Here is a 19,274-nt window from a genome sequence, read left to right as displayed (position 1 = left end):
ATCGCGAGCACCGCGCCAGTTAGAAAGCGATTATCTTGGTAATGGCGCTTCTGCGAAGCAACAATAGCCAAGGCGAACACGGTGATCAAGCTTATCGTTGCTTAATTCCTATGAAATTGTGCATTGCGCAATGCGGATCGCGGCGATACGACCAGCGCCCGCGAGTTCTTCCACCGCGATTCTTTTCCTCTTGGCGCGAGATGCTCGGCAGAGTGGCGGCTAGGTCAATGCCGACGGGGATCGATCAAACATCTTTGGTTGACTGGTTATCGATTGTCTCCGAAGTCACAGCGGCAATCTGAAGTTAACGCGAAGCAGGAACCTCCGCGAAAATCATGCTAACATCGCGACAGAAATCTTTTAAGCTCCACGAACTTTAGAATCTATAAAGTTCATTTTTCTTAAGCTTTAGTTTCTCGCACACGCTGTTTCTGTAAAATTGCAGAAAGCAATGCGGAGGGATCTAAGCGGCAAGAATTTCCTCGAGAACTCCTTCTCGTCGCGATGTCCAGGAGCAGGCGCGTGACTCAAGGATCTATATTTATCCGTCGGCCGTATTTCTGCGTGAAAATACGGAATAGCTTTTCTCGTCGAGTTATTTCATAGACAGCAACCTCGAGGCGCTAGCCGAGGGTAGGAAGCCAGCGTTTCCGTGTGCGAGCACGCGGGAAAGAAAAAATCCTCGCGCGTATTATTCTTGTTTCCCGACTGGCGCCAGCTGATCGCCGTCATATGGGATCCGCGCAATTAAAGATTCAATTCTGCACGAGATTATAGTTATCCAGTCTGGGGAAAATGACGTGTTATTATAGGCCTGCGAGCGGGGCCCTGCCGCCGATGATGACTTCTTTCCACCTACCCCCGGCGCCTGGCATAAAATCTCGGGGAACAGTGTCTGTCAGGGCCGAAGTAAAATGTGATCCAAGTCGTAATAGATAATACGCCGGCGAGGGGGAAAGATTCGTCGGAGCGAAGGCGCCTCTTCTCCGCGAGCGGAGGTAATAAGCGTCCTCTTGATCGTTTTTAGGGCGGGACGCGAAGGCATTCATTTTTCCCGCCGCGAACCTGCTAATAGCCGATCCAAAAATAGCGCCCTCCACGCTCCACTGTTTACCGCTAATTGTGCGCACCGAGTGCAATCGTATCGGCCGGCGATATTGATTCAGTTTAATAGCCAGGCAACTACCGCGCTAAAGCAATCGGCACAGAGGCCGCGCGGGGTGCGCGAGATCGGTGGATCTAATGAGTTTTAACAAGTTCCTCAATAGCGGAAGGCTGTTGAGCGGGACGAAGGGAGACGTCGATGTTCGGGCGTCGCAGAGACGAACCTTCCGCCGCAGATTGAATGCAGTGCAGTGCCGAAACGGCAGATTCGTCGTATGCAAATTGACGATCGATGTCGGGACCGAGCGTGGTGAATTATAGTCGTGTCGGCCGACGTTACGGCTGACAAAGGCACGGCTGGCACCGTCGTCATCCGAGTGTTTCACGAGCCAACGTAATAATCAGAAAGTTGCAACTATCCGGACACACGTGTGTCCGTTTAAAACCGTGCAATCGATCGTGTCCTATTCGCTCAACATGCGGGCGCGTAAAGTTGAGCCGTTATCGATCTTCCGACCCGACCATTAATTAGCCATGCGCTCCAACTTCTAATGACTCCCGGAGACTTCAATGCGCTCGGCACACTTCCGCTGTTCTTTTCTCTTATATGTTTTTCACTTTGCACCGAAGCGCTCGCTCGTTTAAGAATCGAGATTACCCGGCGACGGTGTCCAAGAGCGGTGAAGCTAATTAATGTAATCCTCAGCGTCGATCGCTGCAAGGCCCTGGGAGTGTTAGCCTCGACGAGAGTCAGCGAGCGATCCGAGGCGTCTTCGGTCCGGCAATTATTGTATATCGAAGCGAAAGGTGGATGCTTCTGATCGGACCTTGAACGCTAAGCGCGAAGCGATTCTCTCGCGATTTACGCACACTCCGTTGCACAACCAGCCCGGAAACGCTTTATTGGTGGTTAATTATTTCCATTGTTATCTCGCGCCGGCATAACGGTTACGGAGATTCCGCGGGAAGAAACGAAACTGTCTTTCCGAGCAACTAATAACTAGCGCTCCCGTATTCGAAACTGCGTTGCGCGATCCCTATCGACCGGATGCTCTCATTGAATCCGTAACTTTTATCGCTTGGCCAGGTGCTATAAACCTGCACAATCGCCGATCGTGCGATTGACGTCGACGAATAGCTTTTTAATTACACCCGCGCGTGTTTACGGGCCGCGCGTTAAGCGAGAACGAAAAGCCAGCGCGTAAATCATTTTCGGAGCTGATTTTCTTTTCGCTCGGTACGCGCGGCGAGCGGTAGAAAGGATTGCTTGCGCTGCACGCGAGTCTTACGCGTGTGTACTCCCTCTGATTCAATTATGACGTTATAATTGCGAGATCCTTGTGAGTCAGTGCGAGGATAGGTTTCGCACGATTAATTTTACTTTCAAAACGGTTCTATGCTCGGCTGCGTTAGCTTTGTGGAGTTAATGGGGATTTTAAAGTATCTAAAGTATCTTAGTCTTTCCTCAGAGGACGTTAAATAGATCAGTTGGCCTTTCAGAAATGGGACGGAGAGGAGAATCATGCCTTTTCAAAGAAATTAACATGGAAAGATTATCGACGGCTTAATTTCAGTAATTTTCATATGCACGCATGTATATACGTAACTAGAATCGATAGAGTAGGATAGAGAATAGTTCTGGTTCTGAATTTATTAAAATTCCAATCCACACAGAGTTCTTTCGCATTTGAATTTGCGCTAAGTCGAGAGCTATTCGCGCCACCAAGCAGTTCCCCTTCTCGACGCCAGGCGGCGCTCCACTCGTCGGTAATTTCGCGGTTTGCCTGTGAGACGGCAGCATCTGTCACTTCGTTCAGTTGCCATTTAAAGTATGCGAACGGGCATTGAATTCCGAAAATACTATTCCATTATCCGTCGGTTTCGCGAAACCCTGCAACGCCTGTCTCGCTTCCATTCTCAGGGCCGATTGAAGTATGTCGGAAGATCCTAACCTATCGCGCGATTTCCTCCATGCTTGTCAAAGCGGCGACTTATCGAGAGTGGAAGCTCTAGTTTCGAAACGCGACGTCCGCGATTGGACAGCTTTCCGGCATTCCGCTTCAGGTGACACTCCGTTGCACGTGGCTGCCCGCGAGGGCCATTTGAATATCGTCCGATATCTGTGCGAGGCGTTCGTGCAACCCGATTTCAAAGTTGACGTTGCCAACAAAGATATGAAGAGGCCGCTACACGAGGCTGCACAGTTCGCTCGTAGCGGTGTCGTGAAATATCTGATCGCGAACGGTGATTACTCGAGTTTCAAAATTGTGGTTCATCGTCGTGTAACCAATGGAGTTCCCCTTATTTACAGGTGCAGCCGTGGATCCTTTGAAACGAGCGGACTGGACGCCCCTGATGTTAGCCTGCACGAAAACCGGAAGCGCAGCGTGCGAATGCATTGCCGCGCTTTTGGAAGCGGAAGCCGATCCGTTCCTTCGAAACAAGGACGGATGGACACCGATGCACATCGTGTGTCGTTCTGGCGACCAAAGCGCATTCGACTTATTAGTGAAACGGTCGGTTAAGTGCGTCGAGGATCGAAGCAATAACGGTCGCAGCGCCATGCACGTTGCGAGTAAAAGTTTTAATTCAGTTGTTTACATCGAATCGATGAGAGTCTATGTACATCTATCGTGAGTTTTTTAATGCCCCAGGCTTTCACGGCCACGAAGGTATAATTGAGCAACTCGTGGCGCTAAATTCGAGTGTCCTGAACACGCGAGACTCCTCGGGGTCCACTCCTCTTCACGAAGCGATAAAAGGTGGTCGTCTTGCTGCAGCACAGCGGATCATCGAGCTGGGAGCTGATGTAGCGGCGACCGACAACGTTGGCCAGACCATCCTGCACGTAGCTGCCCTCGCCGGGAACACTGCCGCTGTACGGTATATTTTAATGAATAACTTTATCGACATACACGCCGAAGCGCTTTTTAACGTGACACCGCTGGTCGCGGCTCGCAGAAGCAACCGCGTAGACACGATCGAATGTTTGATGGGGTTTGGTGCTGTAAAGTAAAGAGTCTGTTTTTTTTTTTATATGTACTGTTTAAAACACTTTTGTGGAGAGAAGTGTTTGGTGAAGTGAATCTATGGACCTTTGAGATTAATACTTGAATATATTTATGTATAACAACAAAACAACTGTTGAAATTGCATTTAAATTTGTTTTTCTTGAAATTTCTATGAAAATGATTACTTATTCTTATAGTAATTTAAAAAAGAAAAACAGTTATAAAATGCGAAACCTGTAGAAGTATAGTAAATGACCGCATACTTTTATTAAGAATTGTACTTATTAATGTTTGCTTAATACGCGTAACTAAAAATACAGGATATTAAAAGTGCGACTACACTCCATTAATAAACATGTAATAATGTTTGAATTTATAATTCACATTTCTTTGCCTAATGGTCATTCACATTCATGCGGTCAATTACTGGTCGGTTTACCCTATAGGATATATGTCTTTTGTCATTTTTTTCCCAGGTGATTCTTTACAGCGGGCGCATTTGTTAATGTGGCTCGGGTATAGTAGTATTTGAGACGTCGTTTAAAGAGAGACATAGACAAGTCAGTTTTTATTCAGAGATTGGTACACATTTATTTATCCTTTTTTTCCTGTATCAGACAGTCTTAAAGAAGCATACAAAAATGAAGAAACGGAGGCTCTTAGTAGATCGGAGATACCTAGATTTTACATTCTTCTTTGTTCAATGTTCTTCCTGTTCTTCCGCCAGTGTTTTTTTTGTTCTTCTTCCTCGAGTTCGTCCTCTTCCTTTTCGTTCTCAGCGTGCGCAGGCAGGCGACGATGCATCCGCGGAAAACTTACGCTCGCGCGCGCGCGCGCGCGTGATCACCCTTTTTAAATGTACATATCACTTACGAGGAGAGAACGTAAAATGGTAAAAGATCACAGAATTTTCACGAATTCCATGTGTACGATCGCGCGCCGACTTCTACCACAATCCTTCGGATCGATCTAAATCTGGCTGACTGTTCCGCGTGTCTTTGGGTAAAATGTGTTAGAAAAACGCCGATTCGAAAAATATTCCGACACTTTCAAGATTAGTGAGTGGGGGGTGGGCGGGTGGGGTCGGGGACGCTGGGGATGTTTGGGCTTGCCGGATATTGACTCTCCGCGATCGGTTCGACTTTCCTTTTCTTCTTTTCAATTGCGCGTGAAAACGAAAGCTTGTTCGCTAAATATTTCGCTGGGGAGTTGACAATTGGGAGCTGGTGGGCGAACAAGGGGGTGAAAGGTAAAGAATAGACAAAGTGCGTACGATCGAAAGGAACATCATCGGGATTGGACAGGTGTACTCGATCAGAGAGATCAGCTTTTGCGCCTACTTCGTCGCGTGAAGGAGGATAAGGGTGGAGAGAGATAGAGATAGAAAGAGAGAGAGAGAGAGAGAGAGAGAGAAAGAGAGGGAGAGAGAGAGAGAGAGAGGGGAGGGGAGCGCGGATCGAGGAGGGAGAAGGATATTTATATTTATAAAACGGCTAAGGATAGAACATGCACTGTATATCTGCCCATCGGATTAACTGTTGCACATTTCCATCATACTCTTTCCCCATCCGTGCCTGTTCGTTTCTTTTGCTCTCTAGCGCGTTCTCGTTCGCTCTCCTCCGGTTTCCCCTAACAGTAACCTAACGCACGGGACGAGTGCCTCGGCGCAATGTTCCTCTCTTTTTTACTTCCCCTCCGTCTCTCGTCGCACCTACTCGATCGCTCTTTCTTTTATCCAACCCTCTTCGGAATTTCTCTTTAGTGGAGTCGTTTATAAATATCCAATGATTACTTGGGCTCTCATTTAATATTTTACTTCCTCTCGCTTAATTTATTTACACATTAACTAATTACGGTTTGGGACTTAAGTTAATCCGCCTCGCGCATCCGCCATCACGATAATAGTCACTGTAATATTCACTACTTACTAGTAACGGTTTTTTTTGCATTATCTAGCGTATTTTTCTTCTGTTCACATTAAACGGTTTTAGGTCGCCTCCCTCTCTTTTTCCCTCTCATAAACACACACACATCACTCTCTCTCTCTCTCTCTCTCTCTCTCTCTCTCTCTCTCTCTCTCTCTGCGCGCACCTTTCGCTCTCCATTCTTCCCTTTCTCTCTTCTCCTCGCGCGTTTCCTTTTTCTCCATTTACATTACAACTGTGTCCAACATGTACAAAGCCCTATTTACATTATGTACACCTTTTTGCTTCGATACTTCTTCCGAGACGATAAAACGCCCTCCCCTTTCGCACGCAACAAATCTTCGAGAGACGTGACAATACGGTGTGTGTCCTCTTTCTTCTTTTTCTTCGAGTGGCCCGCCGGTTGCGCCGTTGTCGATCGAAAGGTAATAGAAATGAACGGGAAAAAAACAAAACTAAAGAAAAAGAAAGGAAAGCAGAAACGAGAATGCGCGAATCGTATAATCGATCGCCTTGGCTCTCTAATCGTCATGGCACAACGTGCTCGAAACTCGTCCCCGTCCACTTGGCTCGTACACCTTGCCCCCTTATTTCTCTCTTTCGATTACGATAAGTCGAACGGATGGAATGTGGCTGCAGTTACGGTTATACATCACTGGCAGTAGTCGTTTGGCGGGCGAGACCTTTCGCTCGAATAGAAATCATAGAACTAAGCTCGCAGGGGCCGCGGGACACCGTCGAAACCTGACGACGCTACTCGTCGGAAAGAGAAATAAACATTTCGCCGTCGAAACCTTGAAATCTTGTCGCGAAATAGTAGCTGCTACTTGCGCCCGGTTATTCGCGGTCGCGCGGGCGCGCGTCGAACAATTGAAAGCTTAAAACGTTAAAAAGACGTCGCCGCGTACCGTAACGAGGCTTGCGATCATTAACACGTGCGAGGATTTTGTACAAAGCGAGACGAGTGTTCTCTGTATTGAAATTTCGGTTACACTGGAATCTCCATGTCGCGACGTCCAGCACCATTCGCGGTACAAAATCGCAATTTTTTAAGTAGCTTCACCGTACTCGGTACCACTTGACCATTCGGTCTTCCGCGCGTCACTCTAATTGACTCGAAAATACCATTTACCATCGACTTCCGTAATAACAAAGGAATGTGAGAGTAGAACAGAACGGACAAATGGGATTGCCGGATTCGCGTGATTTCCATGATCCCAAGTGGCGACGGTACGTGACGACGAAACAGAGCGTAGGTATTAAACGGTGACTCGATCTACGTTGAATTTCGCGGCTGGAAAACGATACACGCTCGATCTATCGCTGTCTGATCGCCGTAGTTTCCGCAATGCGTGTTCCCGCTAAACGTCTTGTGCGAAGTGTCTAAGAAACCAAGAGTATGCCGCGAACCGGGTCCTCGCGATGCCAGAATATGAGCAACTGCGTTTCGTACTGTCGGAGGAAACGCTTCGTACGCTTAACTATAGGTGGTACCCTTAACGCTGATTATCGCTATTTATTAATTCGCCTATGAGGCTTACTCGCCTTAGGGCGAGAGAAGGATCACGGCCGGCCCGGCTGAGCAGAGGAATAAATTAAAACGATGCGAGAAAGACTATGTTGAATTCGCTTGCCACCGCGTCGATTATTCGATTCGTCTCGGGAAACAAGGATTGACAACGAAAATAACAGCAGGCAATCTCAGAGAAATCAGCGCGAATACGGCTAGGAAGAACTTGGTAGCCTCCTCCTGTTAACTCAACATATCTTTCTCCAGTCACATCGGCTCGGGAGGAAGATCGAGCCATCGTGCCACGAGGGCTCGATATTCGTCTGTCGAGTACGCTTTCCACTCGTCGACGTAGAGTCTTTCTTCGCGAGCGCAAGAATTTCGCCGGCTCCGCTCGACGATCGAATCGCGACGATCCTACGGGATCCTTGTCTCATCGATCCAACGGTGACACGATCGTGCGTGCCTCGACGCGACCGCTACTTACAAACATTAGATAACGCTCACGAATGATAAAAAATAAATAGCGCGCGGGGGATCCCTTACGTTACGACATTAGATTACGCGGATTACGACATATACCTTTTGTTTTCTTTTAAAAAATAGTAAAAAACAGTGACTAAGTTTTCATCGCTTTTTCCACGTCGCTCGGAAAATCGCTTTGTATCACTATGTATATATATACCTGCGTCGTGTAACTTTTTTTTTTCTCTGCTCGTTCATTCTTCATCTCGCATTTTATATATATATATATATAATATCGTTACTGTATATATACATATACATTTATATATATAATTTTTTATTTATAAAAATAACATTCTGGGACTAAAACGTAACGTTTCCAAAGCAATGTACAATGAGGAGCTGGCTGGGACGACCGATAAAGGTACTTTAGCCGTTGCCCTGCGTTTCGCTTTTCCCCCCTCCCGTTTGGAAAGGAAAATCGAATTTCTCGCCGGTCGGCACTCGCGGGAATGGCCGTGCATTCCTTTCTTCCATCGGAGCTTGAGGATTCGTCTCGCGACACGACGCAGCTTCCGAGTATTCGCGAGCTGTTCAACTTTAGGAGTAACCATCTATGATGCGACCACTAATATAATGCGATACTGCGATTAAGTATACTTTCTTACTGTTATCTCGTCATCTATGTCTCGCGGCGGGATCAGCGAGCCGCGATATGTCACTAACGCAGCTCTTCGAGACCGCTGTGTTGGGGAAAACCGGCCATGGATCCCTTTATCGTGTCGTCACCGATCCCCCGTCGGGGATGAAAATCCAATTCCCGTCGATCCTTGGCCCGTTAACGAGCGAACCGGCTTCTGTGCGCTTCTGACAAAACCGCTGTCTACCCAGTGTCGATATGTCTACTGATTTCCTTCATCCCCGAGCCACGGATCTCCCGATCGAATTCTAACTCTGCTCGCGAGTTAGAGCTGGCTCTATCAAGTAAGAAACACGCGATGTCTCTCGTTAACGAAGGGTGCCAGGGTCGACGATGTCGAGGAAGATTCTCAATGATTCTCCCTCGGTCTCAATACGCGCGGGGAAAAGTTTCGAGGAGAAACACCGCGATCGTCAGCACCTAGATGAGCCAGATTGCTCGAGAGCCGCGAGCTTTCCCATACGTGTCTGCCATATGCCCATTGATCCCTCGAAACCGATCCCCGCGGCGTTCTCCGTTCTTCGATCTTATAAACCTAAGAGGACTCGTCACGTTTTATCGTTCTCCGCGCGACATCCGGTCACTGGTGAGCCAAATCCCAAACGGCTTCGACGGTACAACGACGACTTATACATCTAGACAAGAGGGGGTTCCGGCTGTCTCAGTCCCATCGTACAGGACCGCTCTCGTTCTCCCAGCGATCACGCACACTCGCACGGTTCGTCCAATGCGAGAGAGACACGTCCGTCGTAAAGCGCCGTGGAACGCGACCGATTCCCGTGACCACGAGGAAACGGAAACAGAAACATAGGAGAGAGGGTTTGGCCATGGTTGGTCGGCCCCTGTCTTATCGTTATGGCTAGAAACGCGGCATACTCCGCCGCGTTCACGTTTGAGCTAGAAACGCCGCTGCTCCTCGTTCACCTTGGCCGAGTGAGCCCGTTGCGTTGCCGCGGAATCATGGCCCTCTTCAGGAACGAACACCACCGTTCTCGTCGAGAGGGGATCATCGAAGAGAGACTCTCTAGTTCATGGCAAGCTCGCGACCGCCCTCGGTCCATCGATCCTAGGGTACACTTGGTGGTGGACCTCGATGGCGAAGATGGTCGCGCCCGTCGTCCTGGTGCGGCAAGACGAGCAGGAGGACGCGATCCCGTCTCGTATACCGTGCGTGTCCTAACACTCGCTGTAGGATGGCGGTGGCATGCCGCGGCCGGTGTACATGTCCGTCTGCGGCTGCAGGTGGCAGACAACCGTGTGCCCGTCGAGGACAGCCACAGTCCTCGTGTGATCCTGCTGGGGCGGGATACCGTAGCCAGCTGGAAGCCGGGGCAGCTCGCCGCCGCGCTCGTACCTGGCCTGCTGCTTCCGTAGCTTCTCCCAGCAGGCGTTCAGGGTCCTCTCCATCGCGGGACTGTACTCGGATGGGTCGTAGTGGATGTTCCCACCGCCACCTCCGACGCTACCGCTACCTCCGACAACACCGCCCACACCGCCACCACCTCCGCGGTCCGTCAGCGCCTGGCCGTAATGCACCAGGTTCCTGTCGGTGGCGGGCGAGTACGGGATCAGGGGCCTGTGGTCCCCGTAACTCCTCGAGGACTGTCTGCTCATGTTACTCTGTCTTCTGCCGTCCTCGTCAGACATGTCCGACACCTGGATCTCACTAGCACCGCCGCCGCGCTCGATCTCCTCGTAAACAGGGTCGTCTTCGTTCGCCAAGCCACGCGGGAGGTGCACGTGCTGGCCATGATGGCCGTGCAGCTGGTGATGCCCGGGACCGTTCGCTCGGCCATCGATGATCTCCGTGTACGTGTGATTGTACGGCATCGCCGCTCTTCTCCCGCCTCCGCCTGTGGTCCTCGTGCCGCTGATCTCATTGCTCTCGTTCATGCCACGTACAGCGCGGTTTCGCCCCGAATGGCCCAGGGTCAGGGTGTTGTGCGTCCTCGGGGAGTCCTCTTGCTCGGAGCCGCCGTGTCCAGAGTCGCGGGAATAGGATTTAAAAGAAATGTTCTGCGGGAAAGACAGATTTCCTTTAGCGATCGGGCTCGTGAGTGGTGCGGGGGTGTTCGACGAGGAATAGGAAATAACACGTGTGTGGTTCGGTAGTTGAAGGGGGATGAAACGGGATCACGTGAACGTTGATCCTTGCTGTTACTTTTTTCTTTTACTTCTCTCCTTGATTCAGAGGAATTACGGATGACGCTACTGACTGAAGTGCACCGGTGTCTTCTGGTACATTCCGAGCTTGCATGTACTATATAAAGGTGATCGAGTGGCGGGCTCTCTTTGCAAGGTCTTCGTTCGCGCGAGATCCGTGAGTTATAAAGGAGGGTAACGAGTCTCCGAGGAGTATCCTCGATGAGCTTGAGTACGTTCCACAAAATCCACGAGCTCGCATGCATGGTCGATGGAGTGAGTGAGAAAATTCCGTACGTGCTGTATGATATGTACAAAGGCAATGTGGTCATCGACAATAAATCCATAATCGTTCCCATTCTTGTTTACTACTGAATGTAAACTAAAAACACACACAGTACGAACTACGCGCCCCGCAGGGAAAGAAAACACGTCTACCCTGGAAAAACTCAACTCTGCGGTTTTGCACGTATTGATACGAACAATTATACGATCGTCGTTATAATCGGGGCCTTCGGCACGACTGTTCCAAAGTCCGTCTGCAAGTGAATACGTCGAACGGAGAAAGAGGGAGGAGTATCCCTTCCAATTCGTTTCTCGCTTTCGATGACGAACTTCGGAACAGATCGTTCGCAGCGTCCCGAAATAAAACGAGCGATCGCGACGGATGCGAGAACGGAAAAGGGTGAAATAGGGGGCGCAAGCTCTCGTTGGACGAACATTTCTCATCAAGGGAACAGTTTTCCCCACACCTCCATGCTCACCGGGCGATAACGGCGGGTCCTATCGAGCCGCGAGGTGTTCTCTAAGTGTGCAAAGATACGTGACTCTAAGTGCTTGTCAGGTGGGACGTACAGTGAGAACGGTAAAGAAAAAGAAAACGGCACACCATGCAGTCAATAGAGAAGAACAGTGAGAGAAAGGAAAATTGATTGGAGACAACACGACACGAGCGAGCGAGCGTGTGTGTATGCGCATGTGTGTGTGCGAGCCATCGGCTGCGGTGAGTTAGTTACCTTCCACATGAGGTTTTTGTTAAGGTGGCCCCAAGTGGCGGTGGCAGATTTGGGGATATTAGGAGCTGAGGGTAAGAAGGCGTGACGGGCGTACGGCAGGGTGGCCACGATGTGAGCCTCTGTTGGAGAGGATTCACCTGGCACTGTTACTGCCGGCTGCCTATCGACTATCGCCCAGCTTCGACCGGACGCCAAGTACTGGAAAAATCCAACCATTCGCCGTTCCCTCTTAACCCTTCGTTTACTGACTCGTTGTGTCGAGGAAAAAGAATTCGTATCGGTGTGTACGTGTGGACTCCAGCATGTCGTGTCTTTCGGGAGATTTTTAGGGGTTGGTATACTGCAGTCGAAGGGTGAATAATTCTCAGTGCAGACATAAGTAAATAAAAGATTCAATAGCAGGGGATTAAAATCACTTTTAGTTAGATCATCGTCTGATTTCTGAACTTGTGGAGTAGTAACTTTCAATCCTATTGAGCGTAATTAGCAAGCAATCCCACATTCTGGGACCACTATCATAGTAGAAGCTTCACAAATCATAGTTGCTCCGATTCACCAGTAAACAAAGGGTTACTCGAGTCTCGCGAAATCTTCACCAAAACCCCTTGCTCCACTGCTTTTCACTCTCGCCGGTAGATACCATTTTCTTATGTGTGCCTCCGTCATCGTACATAATCTGCAACGTTACTCCACACACCGCCAAAATACAAAATTCGGCAGAGACTCTCCTCGAGCCGCGTCTTTCCCCGTCTTCCCCGACGGGATCCCGATCGAAGCCCGTTAAACCGACAAACCCGATGGTGCTTGGCCGGAAATTGCGCGCGCTCGTCGCGAAGAAGGGATTAGCGCGGGATTCCGTGCGACACAGTTTAAAGAGAGCCTTCCTCCGACACCCTCCCCCATCGCGGCCCTTCGAAAAGCGACACGGACACGGGAGATACGGCAAATCCGACGATATCTCGTGGAGCTGCGATGCTCGCCGGAAGCGTAGCGAATTTAACTCGTGCACGAGCAAATCTACGACGTAACGAGCTGAGATACGCGACGTCAGCACGCACACCTCCCGGTGTGTGTGTGTGTATTTGTCCGGGATTGCAACCGTTTCCCGCGTGTATATGGTCCGGTCACGCGAGGACCATGGTCAGGCTTCCGTTATACAAGAATTTTTCCGTTTCCAACGGAAGCTATTTCCTTGAAATTTTCAGTAGGTATGGACTGCAGTCACGCCATAAACGGAAGAACTTTTCCATTTCCCCTTGCAAAACGGGCAAACAGAATTATTCGGAGCCCGTAGCACTATTAAAGAATGGTATAATAACTCGTGGCATAGAATCACAGAGTGTGCAGGTACTCTCCCGTGTCTCCCCGCGGTGTAAAGATTCTCGTTACAGTCGATACATGATCGTAAAATGGGACCGTTCCGTGGTATTCCTGTTTTACGGTTCGACGTATGGATGCTCTTATCTGCAGTAGGTTTCCTCGTCGCAGCCCCGTGATTATCAATCTCCCGGTTTTTATCTCGGAGTAACTAGCTAGTGGAGCAAGGCGCGGTGCGACAGAGATCGCGACGCGAGGCAGCGAGTCCTCTTTTGTTTTTCTTACTGGTCGTAATGAGGTGGAAATCGGCTGACGCACAACCGAGACTGGGTCGCCTGTTCCGTAGGAAATAGCGTAATATCGATCATCGTGGGAAGCCCTCGAGCGTTTGCACGTGAATGAAAGTGATGTCGCGCATCGTAACCGGTGCAGTTGCTATTTCTAAAGTGCGATTGCTTCTTCACGTGGCCGATTACAATATCCTATTTCGCGCGTGCTCGCGAGGTCCGAGTGAAAAGCAAAGTGCGTCCCTCCGAGTCCTCGGAGGGCCGGCCAGATCGTTAGTGGCTCCGTTGATCCGTATCACTCCGGTGAATACGCACCTGGTGTTAATTAGCGAAACGCGCGGAACGGGGAAGCCGAAAAAAGAAGTAGGAAAAAAAGTCAAGTGGAGAGCAAAAGTGACCGTCGAGCGTGCGTACGGGCGCGCGCGTGAGTGGTGTGCGCGTCTGCGGAGGAGGTGTGAGAGATACGTGACAGAATGGTTCGCGCGGATTTTTCTCGCCTCCACATTTCTCCCCTGTCTTCGACGGGTTAAGTGACCGGTCGTGTACAGGTGAGTGGTCCGAAGAACGCCTCGTTGTTTTCGGCCTCGCGAACCGAACCGAAACGTTCCATCGAAGCGCGAAGATTAATCGAAAAATATAGAGAGCGGGGTGGAGGAGGGAGAAGAGAGGTGCAAACAAAATTTCGACGCTCCTCGATCGAGCGACTACTCGATCGCGAGCGGCTTAAAAGTATCGTTGTCAATCGCGTGGGCAGAATTCGACCGAAGGACGAAAACGGCCAACGGTGGCACCTTCCGGGGGTCCGAAAGCTATCCGCGCGCGATGCCCGAGGAGAAATTCCTCGCCGCTTGAATTCCATTCGCTGGATTCGATGTACGCTTGCATTCTGCCCACGCGTTCGGGTGGAACGACGTTCGCTCGTACATTACGAATCTTTCTAAACGCATACTTCCTTCGTTGTCCAGGGAAATTCGTTTAGACTTCTTCACGGAGTAATTGCGCCTGCCGGTCGGCTCGCGCATCAGTGCCTCGAGTAAAAAGGAGTCGATAAGCGGCGAACAGGTTTGCGAGGAAGCCGTGACTAACTCGCTAGAGCAGATGTTGCGAGATGGAATGTAGGGGACGGTGGTTTTTAGGCCTCGCTATAGGGGAGTGCTGACATTCTATCAAAAATTTTTTGCATCCCCGATTATAAAGATTCCGGGGATACCGCGAGAGTGTAGGTATTCGGGGGAGAGCAAAGAATCCTAATGGGATTTTGCATTTTAAAAAACGCGACAGCTGAGTGGTTACAGTGGATGATCAAATTTCTTGGAGAGTACTCAGCTGACTCTGCGACCCAAGCAACGTATACGAAAGACGAGTTGTAGCTACCATTGCTAAGATCTTTAAAGGAAGAGAATATTCTCTTTCAAGGAGACAATATTCCACAGCCTTTCTCCATAGGATTTCCTTCGTACCCAAAGTGACCAGAATACTCTCCAGAAGGTTGGTCATTTATTAAAACAGATCGCGTTATCAATGTATCGCTTGCGCGATTGATGGGCCACAGAAGCGAACTACATCGCTAATTCGTCAGTAAGTGGGAAGGGAATGGTGGAAGACAAAGTGCTACGACTTTTGGTCGTGAAAGAGGTGCGGCTGCAAAGCCGTCGGTTGTAAATCATCGATGTTACAGATTCGCTACGGCTCTCGTGCACGTGCCACCGTAGGGAAGCGTTCCGTTAACGATCCAGAACATCTGAAATAAATGGTGAGCCTCGCGCGGCCTGCCGGGGACATCGCGTTAAAAGTACTCGATCAGATCGAGGGGACTGGGACCGCGGAGGGGAAGGAGGGTACAAAGTAACCAGCAACCGCGTTACACCAAACCCAGAGCCAGATAAGAAGCACGAAAATCACCATTTGTTAGTAGGAGGTCTTGCAAATAGTACGTTCGCGTGTTTACAGGTGTGCGAAGATTCGAGCTAGAGAACGTGCCTGGTGCTCGAGTACCATGCCAAATGCTTACCGCGATGGATTCCCTTATTTCTCTCTTTTCTCCCGTCGCAGTTAACGCGACGACATTCTCTGTCCTCGTGGAAGGAAAAGTGACTCCCCCGAAATGAAAGAGAGAGCGATCAGAATCTATCCAGCTCCGCGGAACTCGGAGGACTAGACACCTCCGCGCTCGTTTGAAAGAAATGCCTTTTTACAAAGAATTTAGCCTACGCTCGTGAGACAGGAAAGATCTCGATGCTTAAACTTCTACGAATTAATTAGAACAGGAGGAAAGAAGAGAAATAGTGGTGTCTGGGCAATTATATAATTGTCATTGAAGCATATTCATCATACTCAGTTGCTGAGCGTGGCTATCGTTTAGTAATCTCGTTGCTAAATCCGATATATCCGTTCGACAATTGGCAATAAATTTTTAACGGAAAACAAAACGGCGCCGGATCGGGCCGCGCGTAGTTATCGTTTCATCTACAACCGCGTATCGGCTGTTTTATCATACAGATCTGCGGTACGAGCACGTTCAATAATTTCTCCTCTCTGTCTCTCTCCCTTTTATTTGCTATTTCTGCTCGTCCAAATCTACCCCGGATGCCTACTCCCTTCGCGTGTTTCTCTTTCTCCCCTGAACTCTCTATCTCTAGCCTGGCTCTGTCTGCTTCCCTCTTTCTCTCTCTCTTTTTGTCTCTATCTCTCTTTCTCTCTCATTTGTCTCTCTAAATTCCCTTCACAGCTTACGCGATAGGGTCGAAAGAGTCGAACGGTTCGTTAAATGCCTGTTTTTTTTTTTAGCTCGTCTCGCCCCAGTGCCTGGTTTAAAAAAGTGTTTCTGGCACGCGCCACTTTCGAGAGCGTTACGCACGACGATTCGAAAGGAATCCCTCGACTAGGGGAGGGTCGAAGACACCCACATCGCAATTTATCCTGCAACAGACTTGGGGTAACACATTAGAAAAAAAAGTGAGAGAGAGAAGAACGGAGGAAAGAATGTAGGGCCGCAGAGACCACGAAGACGAAGGGGGACGCGGTTAAATTAGCATACCGCCAGTGAAAGGAACCCAAGGGTGGCTGTGACAGCGGTGAAACGCTTAACTAGGTATACGGGGGCGTTTCAAATTCCGTCGATTCCCCGCAGTTGAGTAATAGGATACTGAATATATCGCTCGAGTGTAATCGAAGAAAATCGCTCGCCCGTGCAAGTTTTTTTACTTTTTGCGGATCTCGCGACATTAATTGACCGACAGCCAGGGGTGCTGAGAATAATAAGGGAAGAAGTGCGTGGAACGGTGGCCGTTTCACAAGGCTGTCGAGAGATCGAACCTGCACAGCGGTGCATCGTCGTTAGGCGGAGAACCAGAAGCACGGAGTCACGTAGGCGGTTTCAGGCCCGGCGACGGAAACCATTCCTCTTAATCGCGTGGATGATCGTGCAGCGAACAAGAAAACACGAGCGGTGAAACGGACGAAGGAATTCGACCGATAAAGGTGCAAGAACCTCCGCGAGCAGTTATCAACTCGAGAGGCAGGCTGGCGTTCATGGAATGAGCGACAGAGCGGCGATAGAGGGAGGGTGTTATTAATTCCAGTACCATTAATCATACTTGCGTTACTGGCAGAAACAAGCGATAGTCAGGAGGGAGGAAAAAAAATCAGAGCGGAGAGTGTAATACATAGAACGAGCATCAAGAAGAGAGCTGGCGAACCAAAGAAGGAGAGAGAGAGAGAGAGAGAGAGAGACCTGTTTAATCCGTCCTCCTTCTCGTTGTCCTGCATCGAAACAAGAAATTGCCCTTTTCTAAAATTGCACAAATTCCCCCGCCCCCACCCAATCCTCGATAATTTACAACCCCGGAGGATCGTGGAACAATCAAAGAGACTCGTCTCTCGGTTTGGTGTAGAAGCGGCTATCGGATACCTTGCTGAGCGGGATGCCTATTGTGGTTGCTGGGTGCCATCATGTGCATCTGGTGTGCCCCGACCGGCGACCTCAGCGACAAATTGTTCAGGTTCACGTTTATCGAAAGATTCGTATTGTTACAGGCGGCTGTCAGGTTGTTGTGATTGTTCGGCGGTGACGTGGTCGGTGTTGTACCCACATTGGAGGCGGTGTGCGGCGACAATCCGGAGCTGTCCGTCGTCGGCGCGGACGGGTTCGACGAGGTGTTGTGCGAGGCGAAGTCCTTGCCGCCGTTCGCACCACCGCCGCCGCCAGCGCTGGTACCGGACGAGCCGCCGGAGCTTCCCGTCACCGTCTTCGAGCACCTCAGGCACTTGGGCAGCCAGGAGTGGCGGCGCACGAACTTCCTGTACTCCTTCCTCACCTGCAATGGCGAAGCAGACCCACCCCCCGAACGAAAGGTTTTTAACGGTGCACTAAGAACCAAGGCAGGTGCGTACGCGCGTCACTTTCGTTCGCTCTTCTTCAAACATGGCAAACGATAAACGAAAAGAACGGGGATTGGAGCTAATGGGACGATCGTTCGGGATGATACCGCACGCATTACGGATGAGCGTGAGCTTACAGTAAATGAGAGGCGGATGGGTGATCGAGAGACGTCGGGTTCTGTTACGAAGCGTTTGGTGCTGAGTTTAACAGAGAAATCAGGAAAACAGCGGTGCGTCCTGTAGTGGCAACGAAAGTGTAAAAGAAAAGGTCTCTTGTAAATAAGGAAAACGAAAAACCAACTGCGAAATCAGACTACTGGGGATGCCCGGTGATTCGTCGAATAAACGTTCGGCGAGTTTCCATTGCCACAGCACTTTATTCGAGACATCGTTTCGTTCAGCGAGATAACTGTGTTCAGGTGTTCTAGGGACGTTGGCGTCTGAACGTCACCCGTCCCAGATCCTCTTCGCTATGGATTACTCGCTACATATACAATACGAAGAATCCGCTTTGATACACAGTGCATCGAATTCTTATGGTACATGATGCTCGTTATTCGTGATTAATGACGGTACTGTAACTTAACGGGTAGAAACAGTTTTACAATCTTTATATAAAATTGCGCGTTTCCTCGTTGAACAATCTCGCTCCCCCTTCCGTTTATCTTCCGTCCACTAGGGTTACGGTTCTGTCGAGGAACTTTCGCTTAACGGTGTCCGTTTTTCCTCGCGGCTAATCGTAAGTACAGACTCCGGGACATTTACACGTGATTAAGGTTATACTTTGAAGAAGCTGAGGAGTTCCAGACATTTACATCGGCGTAACATATTTCGTCGCATGGCTCGATCGTTTTCACTGACATTCCGGATCATTCGCTGTTTCAGCTTGAAACGCGAACTCGAACAGTACCGGGGATGATGAGAGAATGAAAGATGGCTCGATCTAAAATAATGGCGTCCCCGCGCGTGGAAACGGACCGCGGGGGATTCAAAGTAAGGTGGACGTTTGGACCCCGACGTATTCCCTTACCTTCTCGTTCTGAACGCAATGGAACACAAAGATAAACAGCCCCTGCAGGCTATTCAATATGGTGAAGATGTACGCCATCACGACGGACTCTTGGTTCAAGTAGAGGAGCCCGAATGTCCAGGTAAGGCCCAGCAGGAACACCAGAACGATGGCGCCTCTCAGCCATGCCCTGATCAAACAACAGGAATACAAGTTAGTACCTCCGCAGTAGTTTTACAATGGGGTGGTTGTGGCGATGCTTAAAGGAGCATGAGTCGAGTGTACGTAGTAATATCGAGGGGGATGTATAGGTGGGGACGAAAAGAAAGAGAAAGTTTAAGGGTGAAAAAAAGGGCCTCTCCTCCTTTTAGTCTCGTGCCATCGAAGGAATTAAGGCTAACGTGCTAA

At 49.7% G+C, this 19,274-nt stretch overlaps 2 protein-coding genes across 10 annotated transcripts in view; one reads left to right on the top strand and one right to left on the bottom strand.

Moving 5' to 3' along the window:
• Nucleotides 1-1,159: 1,159 nt before the first annotated feature.
• LOC143369076 (ankyrin repeat domain-containing protein 16) lies at nt 1,160-18,893 on the top strand. 4 transcript variants are annotated; one of them, XM_076812513.1, is made up of 4 exons: nt 1,160-3,348; nt 3,416-3,679; nt 3,759-3,982; nt 18,743-18,893. In XM_076812513.1, the coding sequence occupies exons 1-4, from the start codon at nt 3,039-3,041 to the stop codon at nt 18,785-18,787; spliced, it is 843 nt and encodes a 280-aa protein (XP_076668628.1). In that variant the 5' UTR covers nt 1,160-3,038; the 3' UTR covers nt 18,788-18,893. The 4 variants fall into 4 exon arrangements, with proteins under 4 accessions (XP_076668628.1, XP_076668631.1, XP_076668630.1 ...); XM_076812516.1 differs by lacking the exon at nt 18,743-18,893 and adding an exon at nt 17,513-17,638 and having other exon boundaries at nt 1,161-3,348; XM_076812515.1 differs by lacking the exon at nt 18,743-18,893 and adding an exon at nt 4,592-4,981 and having other exon boundaries at nt 1,161-3,348.
• The window catches only part of LOC143369068 (latrophilin Cirl), a 379,879-nt gene continuing 365,259 nt past the window's right edge, over nt 4,655-19,274 (bottom strand). For 4 of the 6 annotated variants that reach the window (XM_076812488.1, XM_076812489.1, XM_076812487.1 and 1 more), the window contains 4 exons: nt 18,888-19,056; nt 17,569-17,793; nt 11,874-12,071; nt 4,655-10,731 (listed from right to left, as the gene is read on the bottom strand). In XM_076812488.1, coding sequence (XP_076668603.1) covers nt 9,892-10,731; nt 11,874-12,071; nt 17,569-17,793; nt 18,888-19,056 — 1,432 coding nt within the window. In that variant the 3' untranslated portion in view covers nt 4,655-9,891. Of the gene's footprint in view, nt 10,732-11,873; nt 12,072-17,387; nt 17,794-18,887; nt 19,057-19,274 lie in introns of all 6 variants that reach the window. The other 2 variants (XM_076812491.1, XM_076812492.1) reach the window with 2 other exon arrangements.

This window comes from Andrena cerasifolii, chromosome 5, assembly GCF_050908995.1.
Source record: "Andrena cerasifolii isolate SP2316 chromosome 5, iyAndCera1_principal, whole genome shotgun sequence".
Taxonomy (NCBI): domain Eukaryota; kingdom Metazoa; phylum Arthropoda; class Insecta; order Hymenoptera; family Andrenidae; genus Andrena; species Andrena cerasifolii.
This window is presented reverse-complemented; position numbering and strand designations above follow the sequence as displayed.

Bases quoted from the DNA above. Each gene is read 5' to 3' on its own strand.
- LOC143369076 (XM_076812512.1), top strand. From the start codon at position 3,039: ATGTCGGAAGATCCTAACCTATCGCGCGATTTCCTCCATGCTTGTCAA. The intron at 3,349-3,415 runs GTGATTACTCGA...CCTTATTTACAG, and splicing joins GAAATATCTGATCGCGAACG to GTGCAGCCGTGGATCCTTTG. The intron at 3,680-3,758 runs GTAAAAGTTTTA...TTAATGCCCCAG, and splicing joins CAGCGCCATGCACGTTGCGA to GCTTTCACGGCCACGAAGGT.